The 14588-nt window shown below is 34.6% G+C and overlaps 2 protein-coding genes across 2 annotated transcripts; both read left to right on the forward strand.

The window, feature by feature from the left end:
- On the forward strand, positions 1-1449 carry LOC126712250 (protein RADIALIS-like 2). Its single transcript, XM_050411511.1, has 2 exons — positions 1-410; positions 1164-1449. The coding sequence occupies exons 1-2, from the start codon at positions 145-147 to the stop codon at positions 1186-1188; spliced, it is 291 nt and encodes a 96-aa protein (XP_050267468.1). The 5' UTR covers positions 1-144; the 3' UTR covers positions 1189-1449.
- A 2424-nt stretch (positions 1450-3873) lies between these two features.
- On the forward strand, positions 3874-12038 carry LOC126712252 (uncharacterized). Its single transcript, XM_050411515.1, has 9 exons — positions 3874-3906; positions 5553-5624; positions 5706-5780; positions 8236-8316; positions 9174-9243; positions 9340-9431; positions 10452-10493; positions 10618-10698; positions 11802-12038. The coding sequence occupies exons 1-5, from the start codon at positions 3874-3876 to the stop codon at positions 9231-9233; spliced, it is 321 nt and encodes a 106-aa protein (XP_050267472.1). The 3' UTR covers positions 9234-9243; positions 9340-9431; positions 10452-10493; positions 10618-10698; positions 11802-12038.
- The last annotated feature ends 2550 nt before the right edge of the window (positions 12039-14588 follow it).

Below are 14588 nucleotides of genomic sequence, written 5' to 3' on the forward strand. Positions count from 1 at the left end.
CCTACCTATTCTCCAATCCTCCTCTATAAAAGGGTGTACCAATGACATTCTCTTTACTCATACAAGCTTAATATAGTTCATACCTTTCCATAGTTCTTTCCAGGTTTTTCTGTGTAGTAAAAGTTTCTTATATAGAAGTAAGAAATGGCTTCAGGTGGTAGCTCTAACTGGACAGCCAAACAAAACAAAAGGTTTGAGAATGCTTTGGTTATGTATCCCAAGGACACCCCAGATCGCTGGCACAATTTGGCCAGAGCAGTGGGTGGGAAAACTGTGGAGGAAGTGATTAAGCACTATGAGGAACTTGTGGAAGATCTCAGGCAGATTGAGACTGGCCATGTTCCCTTGCCCAATTACAGAGACACTGAAGAGAACAGCAAAGGTTACAATTACATGGATGAAGAACAAAGGTATTATATATATATATATATATAATTTTATATTTATTAATGTTATATATTAAGCTATTGAGTTTGTTGTGTCCATCAATATTAATTTAATAACTTTGTTACTAAACCACTTATAAATTATGAGACTGAATCATTCAATCATCTAGTTATTAAGCATCCTTTTATCAAAAATAAAAATTAAACAGCATGATCATATAGAAGCCAAATATATATAAATATAACTGTGAGTGCTGATCCACTTTCAATACCTACCATCTAACTTTGATACTACTTGTTACAAATTACTTTCACTTTAAGTAATGTTGATATTTATGTATATTTATTCTCGTTGGTTAAGAGATAAAATGAAAGCATTTTTTATTTGCTTATAGTTGTAATACCTACGTATTAAAAAAATTATGCTTAAAGTTTACCATAATGGCTCCATGTATATATCTCTAACTCTTAGGCGTGGACTATCTTATCTCCTTTTATAATCTCTAAATCTCTAATATATTTAATGCCATATTATCTTGATACATGAGTTGCAAGGTTAGCATAAAATCAATCAAAATTATTGAATATCACAGTTTTTTTTTTTTTTTTTTTTCAAGTAATGTCAGGGACACATAAAATGACACAACTTGTGTCACAACTCGCTCATGTAACGAGTTATGAGTTGTGGCACAAGTTATGTCATTTTATGCGTCCCTAGCATTATTCTTATTGCATGAGAAGTTTTATCTCTAGTGCTAATCATATTTGTCAATGCAGGCTGAGGAATCTGAGGCTGAAATGAAGCATGGATAGAAGCCTAGCCGAGTCCGTTATGCAAATGCAGTACTACAATGCCAAAGAATAAGATGTGATGTGTAATGGATATCTACTTTTAATTTACTTACTTTCTGTACAACGTCGTTTATTTCCTTCGTTTACATGTATCAAGGAAAAGTGATGCATCAAGCGACTTGTTTCTACTTCGTTCAAATATTTAAAATGTCAATCTTTGAATGCAAGTAACTAGTTGGTTTAAATGAATAATAAAAGCTTAGATTTCCTTGAGTAATGAACATTTAAATAAGCATATTAAATCAAAGGATTGCTATTGATAATTTATTATTATGTATATCAGTTGGATATCTGTAATGCAATCCGCTAAAAATGTTTGGTTTCACTAGTTAAAAGAGCAGTCAAACACACGCAACAAAGTTCCAAATAATCCAATAAAACGAACCAACAATAAGAATCTCTCAACTACTTTGTGTACAATATTAATTATAAAGAGAGTTTTAATTTGAGAACGTGTTCAATAAGAGGCATCTATTTACCTTTATATACAATCTTCCTGAAGTGAAGAAACAAATTAAGCCGCATACAATAGTAGACTATTCTTTGCTCAATATTGAAGGAATAGCTAGCACCCAATTAATTGACTCATGAATAACGTTCCATGCATGCAACATTATTCAAGTACGCAATACGACACCTAATAAGTAATAACCCATATTGCATCCTTGCATGCATACACTCAGAAAGAAGACTAAAACCCACCTCAAATAATCACAAATACAAGTCAAAAATTAAAAGGGGATTGCCAGTGTTATGTATGTATAATAGCTTGGGGGAAGTTTATATATAAGGTGGTTTTAGGGCTATGGATTTGGAACCAATAATATTATATCAACTTTTCACTTATATGGAATTAATATGGATTTCACACTATACATTGACAGAATCAATATTTGACTTAATAGGGGCAAAGTTTATGACACACCCATAAGATAATTATAATGACATACGATATAACAAGTTTATTTCTTATACCTATGCTTTTGAAACCTCACACCTTTTGACACCCTTCTTCACTTCTTCTTCTAATTATTATTTTACATCTTTTTGTTTGTTTTCTATATTTTTTTAAAGATTGTAACTCACTATTTTATTAGAATACAGTAATCCAACACTAAAAACACGTTGATTAAACTACATTTATTATTTTTAACAAAATATAAGTTAATCACATTACATGTTTCTAAAAAAAAAAAAAAACTATTTAGATTTTTGTCTTGATAAATATTTAATATGAATGATTTATAAATAGCTTTTAATAAACTTTATTTTATGCATCCTACGAGTACGAGCTAATGACTAGAATATATACTTCAAGAATAGAGTGAATCTACTGCACATAGGCTGCTGTCTTCCTCAAATAGAAGCCTTCAACAAATATTTTAAAGTGCAAAAGCAACTGTTAGAATATTGTTAAAAATAATAATTTTTTTTTGTGGTTCGTTTTTTATTGGGAATTATAGATGGTGTTAAGGAATAGTTAAAAGCACCAATATGTTAGTTAAGGTACAAGAATCTTAAGTTTAACAATAATGCTTACATTTAAACATAATGATTAACAAATGATTTGGCATCTCTAGGAAATCCTGGGAAGGCAGGGGGCGGTGGAATCATTAGAAATAGCCATGGGTTGTGGATTAAAGGGTATTCAAGGTCAATAGGTTATACTACCAGTGTTGTTGCTGAATGGTGGGCTTTAAGGGATGGTCTTACTTTAGCTATCCAGTTAGGATGCCAGCATTTGGAGGTTGAATTAGATGCTAAGGTGATTGTGGAGCTTTTGAAGTCTAACAGTACTCCTAATAGAAACTATTCTCCTCTTTTGCATGATTGCAGGATGTTGTTAGACCAACTGCAGCAAGTCAGAGTAGTGCATGTTTTTAGAGAGGCCAACATGTGTGCAAATTTTCTGGCTAGATGGGGCTGCTGTATGCAAGATGATTTTGTCATTTTTGATCAGCCTCCTACTGTAGAATTTCTTCCTATTTTGTATGCAGATATGTATGGTGTGTCATGTTGTAGGCTGACAAGCCCATCTTTTGTGTCTGTAAACAGTTAGTTGATTATAATATAACCCTTTTAACCAAAAAAAAAAAAAAAAAACAAATGATTTGAGATAGTTGTCTTTAAAATCCTCACAGCGTGCGTATCACTGATCAGTTTAATTATAACCCTTAAATTTAAAGGTAATGATTATTAAACGACTTGAGATAATAATCTTTAAAATTCCCATATCAATGATTTTAGGATGTGGAATAAGAACTTAACCTAACCATTAAACAAGGATGATAAATAATCGGTGAAGCTTGTGTCCAATATCTTTTTAAACTAAACATGTGTTTAAATCATAGTATACAATAAATAAAAATAACAAATGTATACAAAAGGCATGTACCGTTAAAAAAAATTGGATCTTTTTAAAGGTGTGTCAAAATACTTGAGAAAACCAAAAAATGGCTTTCTTGGGCTTTGCCCAACCACTCACAGCAGGTAAAACTAAAAACTAATTATCGTTCCCTATTTATAGTTTATAGACAGCGTAGCAAACACGCCTGGTCCTGAACCCCTTCTTCTATTGTAACTTGTTTGCTGCACCCTTATACTCAGTTCGAGTTCAAATGACACAGAGAAAAATATGGAAGCGAGTACTTGTACTTCTCAGTTCAAGGTACGAAATATCTTCCAAAGTTCCAACCTTGGAGCCTATTTCTTCGCTGAGTAGTAGTATGTTAGTATAAATTAACTGACAGCAGTAAACTTTTAATATTTTGAGAATGAAAAACTGGGTATTCATTAGGGCTGTAAATGAACTAAGTCGTTTAAAAACAACTCGAACTTAATTAGATAAAAAGCTTGTTCATGTTTGTTTGTTTATAAATAAGCCAAACTTGAGCCTTAGTTTTAGACTTGTTTAGTAAACAAGCTGAGCCCAAGCAAAATTATTTGTTCATGAATAAGCTCGTGAGTTATAAGACTCGATACAAAACAAGTCAAGTACAGACTCATTTATTGGCTTGATGTGTGATTTCTAAATAAACTCATTACACATATCTTAATAATAAAATATTCCATAATGGACCACTACCCTTTACCTTAATTTTTCACTTCCCTCTAAACTAATCAGGTACCACTTTAGACTTTAGTTATCTTTTTAAAAATATTTATAAGTGGGCCACATATGGTCATTCCTTATCCATTATCTAATATAAAGTTATAAAACATGTTAATTTTAATTTTCTCATTTACAATAGTTACAAACAAGTCTTTTTCTAGTTCTTTATCATCTAATGTGGATGTAAAAATTATTTTTTAAACAATTGATGAAGCTATAGACAATAAAGGATGAATGGATGAATTTAATTTTGTAAACTTGCAATATGAACAATGGCTAATCAGAGGTCGGACTAGAAGCATGATAAAATGAGTATGCTATTTTCTTATTTTTGTTTACTTGATTTTGGGAGATTTAAGCATTTGATAAGATAATTTTGTTGGATCTCAAGCTCAAAAGCTTGATCTGAGCTCGAGTTTGAGTTTGATATTAAGCTCGAGCTTGGCTTGACTAATGAATCAAGCCAATTTAAGCCAAGCTCAAGCTTTTTGGCTTTCCCACAAGCTCAAGCACAAACAATATTTTGGCTTGAGCTTTTTAATTTTACCGATGAGCCAAGCTTGAACATACACTACTCGGCAAAACTCAGCTCATTTACAGCCCTAGTATTCCTATATGGGATTTACTAACATGTGCCCTTAGGGCATATATTAGTGATCCATTTTAGGAAACTTTTTATGGAAAATTGAAAAAGTAATTTACTGTTTTGACAGCCTTTTCAATTTCTCATAAAATTTTTTCCCAAAATGGATGGTTAATATGTGCCCTTAGGACATTAACGGGACCCTTCATAGATTTTTTTATCAACTGAAACCCATGAAGTTTAGACTTTTGGGACTATTGTACATTTGATTCTACTTTTTTTTTTTTTTTTGTTTGCAATAAGAGATGTTTGATCTTAAATTTTAGGACTATATAATAATGTTTGTGCCTGAATTCATGAAAAATTCAGAAATGTTATGTACATAACATTTTCGCAATAAATTCCAAGTAGCATGTTACTATTGGCTGTTAGGGAAAAAAGTAATTTCAGTGGTAGATTTCAAATTAGAACCAATAACAACTTACTACCTTGGATTTGTTGTGAAAGTGTTGTGAAAATATGATGAACATGTAAAATTTGATTTGGACATGAAGCTATTACCTTTGAGATGAATAATTCATCCACCATTGTTGAGTGTTAGTGTGTGCATTTTGTGCAGATAATTTTGGGATCATCATCAATACCGTGTCAAAAAATATTAGCTGAGATGGGATATGAATTCACAATTATGGTATTTTTTTTTTCTCTCAACTATCAACCAAATTTCATTTCCTATTGATTACCGAAAAGTTAACTCCTTTAATCACTTTAGTTTGCAGATATTGATGAAAAATGCATCCGAAAGGAAAAGCCAGAGGACTTGGTTATGGCTCTTGCTGAGGCTAAGGTGGGGTTTTCTATCCTGCATTTCAAAGTGCAAAAGTAAATGTTATAAATTCTAACTTGGGGTTTATGGTTTTTTATTGCTAAGTTACTTATGCATCCAGTGGGTCTTGAGCGCACGACCGTCCTCACCCTCCATCCCATTATTATGGTAGAAGGAATTGCCAATTGAGTTATAGTTCATTGGCAACCTTTGGTTGATGTGTACACTATGGCTAGAAAAAATGCTCATTCTTTTGCTATTTATCTTACAGAAGCAATATAGATATTAAAACTTACCTACAATGCTTAGTTAATACTTTCAAACTGTTTAAACACTGTACCTATAAAAAATAAATAAATAAACTGTTTAAACACTGTAATGATCTAAATGCTTAATTTATAGACCATTCTTGTGATTATGTAGAAGGATATAGATCTATCTTGTTTTACATTTACTTTTAGTAGCCATTCACTCTCATGCACTCTGTCTATGTGTTTATCGTCTTATTTTTGTTCATAACACAAATGAAGAGTGGATTTGTTTTAATTTCCTTCCATTGATTGAGTCTGAATTGCATCTGATAGTTTTTAGACCCCTTTAAAACACAATTGGATTAACCTAGGTAATTAGTCAAGTTGTTACTTAGTCCAAATTCCAAATCTAGGTTATCACAATCAAACAATCATATCATGCAAAGCAGCGAAAAAATAAATAGCACAACGATATGATAACCCAGGAAAACCAAACCGGTAAAAAACCTGGGGAGGATTTAACCTAGCTATCCTCAAGGTAAAAAACAAATCCACTAAAAAGAATCGAAGTTCATATAATAAGACTTACAAGCCCCCACGCTCGACTTCTTATTGCTACCCATCAGTAGAACTTACTGACACGACCACGTGCAAGCTCCGAATCCACGAACTCCTTCTTTCTTTGGCCTTTGCAAAACACAAACACCCCCGTTTGTGACTTTGAGATCCCACTCAAAGGTTTAGCAACACAAACTCTCCTGTTTGTGACTCCAAGACCACCCTTGAAGGTTTAGATCATCAACACCTTTAATGATTAGAGAAGACAACAACTTCTACAATACCGGATCTTGAAATTCTTCAAGGAATAGCACCGGTAGAAGGCATAAGAGAGCTTTTTAGGAACAAAACCCTAAATACAAAAGAGGCACACTCTTTTCTCTCTGAAAAGCCACATAAAAACGTGCTTAGGGTTTCCTTTGTATACTAGGAGAAGTAGATTAGAAACCCTAATCCTTAATGGGCTCAAACTGTTGTTTGGGTTTAATTAAAATTCTGCAGATACGACTTTCGATTGATCGAGCCTGTCTTTCGATCGATCGAATCAGACAGATTATGAAATCTTCTTCCTGCAATTTGTATGTTCTTGAATCTTGACTTGAATCACATTGAGCATTGTCTAATAAAACCTATAGACTCTAAGATCTATATCTAGACAAGTTTGTGTTCACGATTTGCCAATTGTTCTAAACATTTAGAACCTAACAGCATCGCAGGCTGATGCCATCTTATCAAACCTACAAACTATCAGTAATCAAGAGAAGGATGATGAACAAACAATTTTAACTGCGGCTGATACAGTATGTCTTGCTTTCTTTTTATTTTACTATTGACTCAACTGCCTGTTTCTACAACAGGATGTATAAGGTCTGGTATCACCTACTGCCATTTATGGACTGAGGATACTTTGCCTTTTGAGAGAGAAAGTATTATTCTTCATTTCATAGGATCTTGATGGTCAAACATGAGTGCTTCACTTCCATTGCTTTGTTAAGCACAGTGATAGATGTCATGTAGTTCATGACTTCATGCTGTTAGTCAAGGGAGGGAGATAAGGCCATTCTGGTTAGGTTTTCTCTTGCTTTTGTAAAAAAAAAAAAAAATCAAAGTTGTGTATCAATGGTAGATGAATGTCTTGATATCACAAATGTAAACCTGGATTTGGATTTCATTATCATGTTATTTTTCTGGGCATGGATATCAGGGCATATGTATTTAGTTAATCTTTCAAACAATTTGCAAATGTATATGCTTGTTGTGATTATTGATTTAAAATCAATATTATGGCTACTGGTTACTGGTTACTCTTTGTTTTAAAGGCTAGATTTATCTTAATTTGGGACATTGACTGCACACATCGTTTGTTAGAAAGAAAACCAATATACTGATTATGGTACTGCAATATTCAACTGTTGCATCTATGGAATTATATCTGGTTAATGCACTTCGTGTTTGTTTCTGCTTTCTCTGCTAGTAAGATTCATATTTCCATATCTTTTTTTGATTGGTAAATGCATAGTTCCATATAATCATTATTGCCATGGTTATTGTCTCAATAAAGTCTACTGGTTTCTGGTTGTAGTGGAACTGTGTCTCTGCACTTCTTTTTTTTGATAAGTAAAAGTGTGTCTCTGTACTGACAATAACTGATGGAACCTTCTTCTCAGGCAGAAGCCATCTTACAAAGACTCCCCATTGGTGAATATGTAAAGGATGTTAAGCCAACATTGTTAATTACTTGTGACCAAGTATAAATCAAGTCCTTTGATATATTTATCTTCCTAATTTATTGTACATGTCTTTCATTTTCATTTTTCAACCTAGGGAATAAATGTCCACAATATGTTAAGGATTTATAGGGCATTGACTGATCGAGGTTAGTTGGAAACTAACCTTCTTTCCTTGCCAATCTGATGAGTCTTATCTATTCAGACTTAATCTTCTGATTAAGCAAGTGCTGCTAGCAATGATTTAATTCTTTTAGATCAGTATTCTTAAGTAACAGTTAGGGTTTCAATTCCAGCATAAGCCCTCTTGCACTCTTGAACTTATTCCTTAACCCTTGTTTTCTCTATGGCAGAAATTAAAAGGAGCAAAAGTAAAAGGAAACAGTGATATTAAGAAGAAAACCTCGACATCTACATTCTACTTTTGTTTTGTTTTGGTTTTTTTTTTTTGGGGGTAACATCTTCGCCATAGTTCTTATTCCTAGTTTGCTTATTATGGATAATCTGAGGAGTGGCCAAAATCTTCTATTAGCCTAGGGCAAATTAACAGAATATATATCCCTGTATGGTCTGGAATGTGGCATAATTTTAGGCTAAAAGAAGGTATTTTTACTCTCAAAGGGACATTTCCAAGTTTGCATGAGCTGTGTAAATTAGAGGCTAGAGTTTTCTTCACCACCTGTTGGTATCTGTAGTATTATGATCTTGCATATACCCTCAAGACATCTGGAGAGAGTTTGTGGACACTGATGTTTCTTATGCCTTCTGGTGACAAGATACGTTTATAGATGTAGGAAGGTTCATTTTTTACCTTGTTTAGAACTGTACTTTTTTTTGTTGGGTGTTATTTCTTACTGTTATTATCAAATGATCTAGAGGTGGTGGTCTATGAAGGAGTGATAAGGGAAAAACCATCCAGTAAAGAAGAAGCACTGTAGTTTTGGAAAGGTTTGCTTAACTCTCTGCGCCCCCCCCCCCCCCCTTTTAGTTCCCTGTTGTTTTCCCATCTAAAAACTCTGGAAATTTTATCAACATGGATTGCAGACTATTCTGGGGGACACGCAGCAACGGTGGGATCAGTGCTTGTGACAAACCTTAAGACCGGATTCAGAAAAAGAGAATGGGACTGAGGGGAGGTACCATATGCTTTTATTGCTTTGTGAAACTCTTTGTAATTATTGTTTAAGGTTTTTTTTATCTTGTCACACAAGACATTGGGGGTGTTCCCTACTAGCAATGCGTTGCAATATATGTGGCTGACCTTGACTAATCTATTGAGGTCCATAACCGGCTCCAAAAAATTGGGGCCAAAGCTTGGTTGTTGTTGTTATTGTCATAAAAGGCATTAGTTTTTTATCATGCCGTGTAGAACTGGTGCTTTGAAAAAATTTAATAGAAATTAAAAAGATGAAAAAGCGTGGTGTTATATGATGACGTCCTCTCACAATGTGTTGAAGACCTTGCAAGGTTTCCCAATGTAAGGCTAAAACCTACGAGGTACATGTAAGAAGTGTGTGCCTGCTCTCTGGTTTTACCTCCTATAATTTCATTGCTAGAGCTCAGGGAAATATTTTTCTGCATGGCTGCTAGCATCCTAACTTGGAGACCAAAAGAAGTAAACACTTACTGATTTTTTTGGTCCATATAAAGATCACTTGGAAGGGCTTGGGATGGCTACTAGATGATCCTGCTACAATAAACTTAAGAAGAACTATTAGAATTCATAGTCTCTTTGTGCATGATTCTGTACAGTTATTAATTTGAACCTTTAGAAAATAACTGTATATTTTTATGCTTAGAGTTCTTTTAGTTGCATCTTAGGGGGCTAGGAGATCTCATTTGAAACTTTTGGACAAGTGCACATTTTGTTGTATACAAAATATATATTTTAGGTTCTTTCTCAAAAAATATATATATATATATATATTTTAGGATTCTTGTTAAAATGGTCATGGCATCAGACTTTATTGAAGTTAAAAATTCTTTGATTCTATTTTATTTTCTTTGTTCTGTTAATGATATATTTGTTAAATTATGTCTCCTACTTAGTGTTCCATTGAAAAGGTATTCCATTTTTTTCTTGAGTGTCAAGGCTCTTAATTATAGTCTTTAGTGATACACTTGCCAAATTGTACTTATGTGGTGATGCATTGCAGGTCTATTTCCATACAATACCAGATGAGATCATTGAGAAACTGGTAATATTTGTTTTCTTCACTGAAATTGGTGGTTGCTTCTGCATAATTTCGTGAAATAATGTGTTATAGCACTCCACTGATCTCTTCCCCCCCCCCCCCCCCCCCCCTCTTTTTTCTTTTTCAGATTAAGGAGGGGACTGTGCTTTATGTTGCTGGGGGACTGATCATAGAGCATCCTTTGATACTGCCCTTCATAAAACAAGTGGTTAGTTTGCTAATCTTTGAGTATCCATTAACAGAAATCCAAAATTGTAAAATGTGAATAATGGACAAAAGAGGTATAATATATAGAGGCAGGAAAAGCAGAGTCTCATGTCAAAAAACTGTGGTTCCCTCTGTTCCTACAATTTAGCTGAAGGGATGTTTTCACCAAAACCTCATATATCGACCTTCCAATACACTTGCATAAAATGATCGATATTTTTTTAATTGGTGAGTTACACACTCACCTAATGAGTCTTGAACCCCATGACGTCACCCTTGACTTTATTTTTAAAAGGGAAGGAGGTGCCCATTTATGTTTCTCTGGCATATAATTGGTTACATGCCTATATTTGATTCTTTTATTGGGTGCCTGTTACTTAGAATATTGATTGAATGATTAAATTCGCTATTTTTCTATCAACTTAAGTTTTTGGGATAAGTAAAAATTTGTTTGGTCTTAGAACAATTAGTCCTAAATTCAAACAATGTCTTCAATTTGTAATTTATTCCACATTTTGGCTTGCATTTGAGTATTCCATATATTGGCTCGCCGATTTGAGGGGGACCTTGGCCCATATATGAGGAGCATCAAAATATTGACTAATAATTAAATTCACCATTTCATAAGATCTAAGTTGAGCTAGTTTTGTGTTGGCAACTTGGAAGTTCAAAGGCAAAACAAATACAATGTGTCTATAATTCATTTTGCTTTAGGTTTCTCGAAGAATTTACAAGGGGAAGTAGATTTGTCTTTCTATTAGTCAGGGTGATGGTCTTGGTCAAAACTTATCCACCATCAATGGTTCTGAGATACTTTATCATGTCTCTGAATATTATCTGTTAGAAAGTAATTCATTGCAAGGTTGCTGCCTCAATGTTGTTCTAATGGCTCGTCTTTAGCTTTGATCTGAGTTTGTGAAATGGTGAGTGATTTGCTGCAGAGTCAACTGCAGTTATATAAGGCACCAAACAGCTTGTAATTGCTTTGCTAATTATAAGCTGTTGGATTACTAATTACTGACAAATATTTCTTCTGTGCTGTAGACTTATTAATTGTTATGTTCCAAAAAAAAAGGGCATGATAATTGGTGATACTCTGTGTAGGTTGGGACAATCGACAGTGTGATGGGACTCCCCAAAGCTCTCACTGAAAAACTTATAAAGGTGGCCCTCGAGCTGCTGCAACCATTTCAATCTTCAAGTCCTATTCGGTATTTTTGCCCAATTGACACGGTTTATTATCCTTTCCTGTTATTTGGCCTCTGATCCTGTTTCGTCAAACTTCAAAATTGATTGCTCCAGTTCATTTGGGATTAAGGCTTGTTGTTGATTCTCCACTTCATGTGCACCTAATGTGCACAGCTTTGGTTTTTCAAAATGAGTTATCCAAATGCTGGGCCCTGTTAGTTTTCATTGTTATGCTTATTCCCCTTCATGTTGTTACAGTTACTGATTCTTTTTCTATAGAAGAAAACATGGGGGTATATGATTGTTGAGGCCATTTATCATTGTCCAACTTGTTAAGACTATAGAGGTTAGGATTTGGTAAACAAAATAATGTTGACATGTCAATGGTGGAGAAGAATTTGGACACCCATGTGAGAACCGAAGAAGCAATCATGGTTATTCATTTTACCTATCAACGGCTACGAAACACAGAAATGGTGGGCCTAAAGCCAGCCCAATAGGAAAAAAGAGTAGCAATATATCTTATTCTTCTCTTCCAAGTACAATTTACTCAAATTGCCAGTCCAAAATGATACATTGCTAAAATCATTTCAATTTCACACGTTGTTTACCGAAAAAAAAGGACACGTGTAAAACAAAACAATTGGAGTCTTTACAAGCCACGTCTCTATGTTTTTTTTTTTTTTTAGCTGAATTGGAATGAAGGGCTATTGAATATTAACAAAGTAAATATTAGGTCTTAAACGAGATAGAAGGATGGAAGCTACGGCTAGGAGGCTTGAAATTGAGGTGTGTGAACGGGGAGGGATCTTCATCTTTTCTCAACATTTTAATATTCTTGTCACAGGAGAGGGTAGAACTTCTCACTCCACTACTCAATGAGTTAGGGTGCTAAAAGTTTTTTAGTTCAACTAGTTGGCACATCCTAATATGTCTATGACATTCAAGATTCAAATCCCCCCCCCCCCCCCTCACACCCCCCAGTTGTTGTAAGTTATAACTATTGAATTATAAAAACTACTATCCAGCAAGTCAAGGTGTGGTTGTTTGGGTTTACTGGCTATGTAGCACGGGTGCGTTTCGGGACTCGGGTGCGGGTGCGGGTGCGGGTGCGGTACTCGGCAATTTTTGAAAAAGGTGGGTGCGGGTGCGGCGGGACTCGGCGATTAAAAAATTATTAAAAATATTTTTATTTATATTTTTAATATATTGCTAAGCATACTTTTTTACATTATACAAATATATACCAAATTTAAGAGCAATAAACAATAGTAGATAATAACTAAAACATGATATTCATAAATTAAACACAACCCACAAGATTGAAACTAATGAAAAAGAGGCAGAGAGCTAATGAGAGTGAGAAACGAGTGAGTAGGGTTTAGTATTTAGATTAAACGGTGCGTTCTGTGTGTGTGTGTGTTTTTTTTTTTTTTTTTAATTTCGGCCTGAATCGGCCGTTTCGGCCGATATCGGCCTGAATCGGCCGTTTCGGCCGATGATATCGGCCGATATCTGCCGATACGGCCCGAGTCGGCCTGAGTCGGAGCCGCATCGGCGTGAGTCGGCGCGAGTCGGCTGAGATCTCGAGCCTGCCACGTGGCAGGACTCGGTCGGACGCGCGGGCAACGGCGTCCCTCGCGCGTCGCCGCGTCCGGCCGCGTCAGACGCGGGTGCGGCACCTCCGGTGCCGCGTCCGTGCTTCATAGTTTACTGGGCATTTTGATCATTCTTCAAGTCCCAAAACCATAAGCTCTCATTGTTGTTTGATGTGATCCATTAATTATCCTTTGCATTCTCCTTCTTACTGTTTGTCGATTCTATAGTCACATGGGATTCATATGTTGTGAGAGAGAGGATGCATGAGATAGTATTTCATACGCCTGACGCATACACTATTTTTCAGAGGATGCATATTTTATACGCATAAGATGCTTTCTTGACATGATCACTACACCTTTCTCACTAATAGTTATTGCATTACAAATCATTGGTTTCAGCTGAGAGAGCATGAGCAAGAGTTCGTCTTTATGCTGTTGGACAATGCAGAGTGAGTGATCATTGAGACTATTTTTCCATACTTACTGGCTCCAAAATGGTTGTGCCATGGGAGCTAGTAATAACTTGATATGTACATCCAGTGAGAACCGAGCAAGCTGTCATAATGTCCTGCCAGTGTATGAATATGTGCCCTGCTACCTATTTCCCAAACCCTACAAACATTAGCAGGTATACCACAAATAAACTGTGTATAGTGGGATAAACAACCAAGCTGTAAACATCACATAGATGGTCGCCATAATAAGATTGAATAAGCTTATACTTTTCAAGGTCTTGTCATTTTGCTAAGAACACTTCCAGTTTTCCTACTTATACTTGCATCAAAGGCACTGAATATTACTTATTAGTCATCTAACACATCTTTGGATGAGACACGTAAAATAATCAGTTGCTATAAATTTCCTTTCAGTAATTATAGTTTCAACAAACAACACTGAATTAAAATTAAGGGAGAATATCTTCCCCTAAAATATTTTCTTAATGGCTTGGTTTATTTTGTTAAAAAAAATTGAGTAAAAGTACCGTTATACTTGTTTTTTTTTTTTTTTTTTAATTATAAAAATGTAATTTCCTTTTTAAAAATTAAAACAAAACTAAAATCGAACCAGAAAAATATTAAACAATTGATGATAATCTAAGAAT

This window comes from Quercus robur, chromosome 2 (genome assembly GCF_932294415.1).
Source record: "Quercus robur chromosome 2, dhQueRobu3.1, whole genome shotgun sequence".
NCBI lineage: Eukaryota > Viridiplantae > Streptophyta > Magnoliopsida > Fagales > Fagaceae > Quercus > Quercus robur.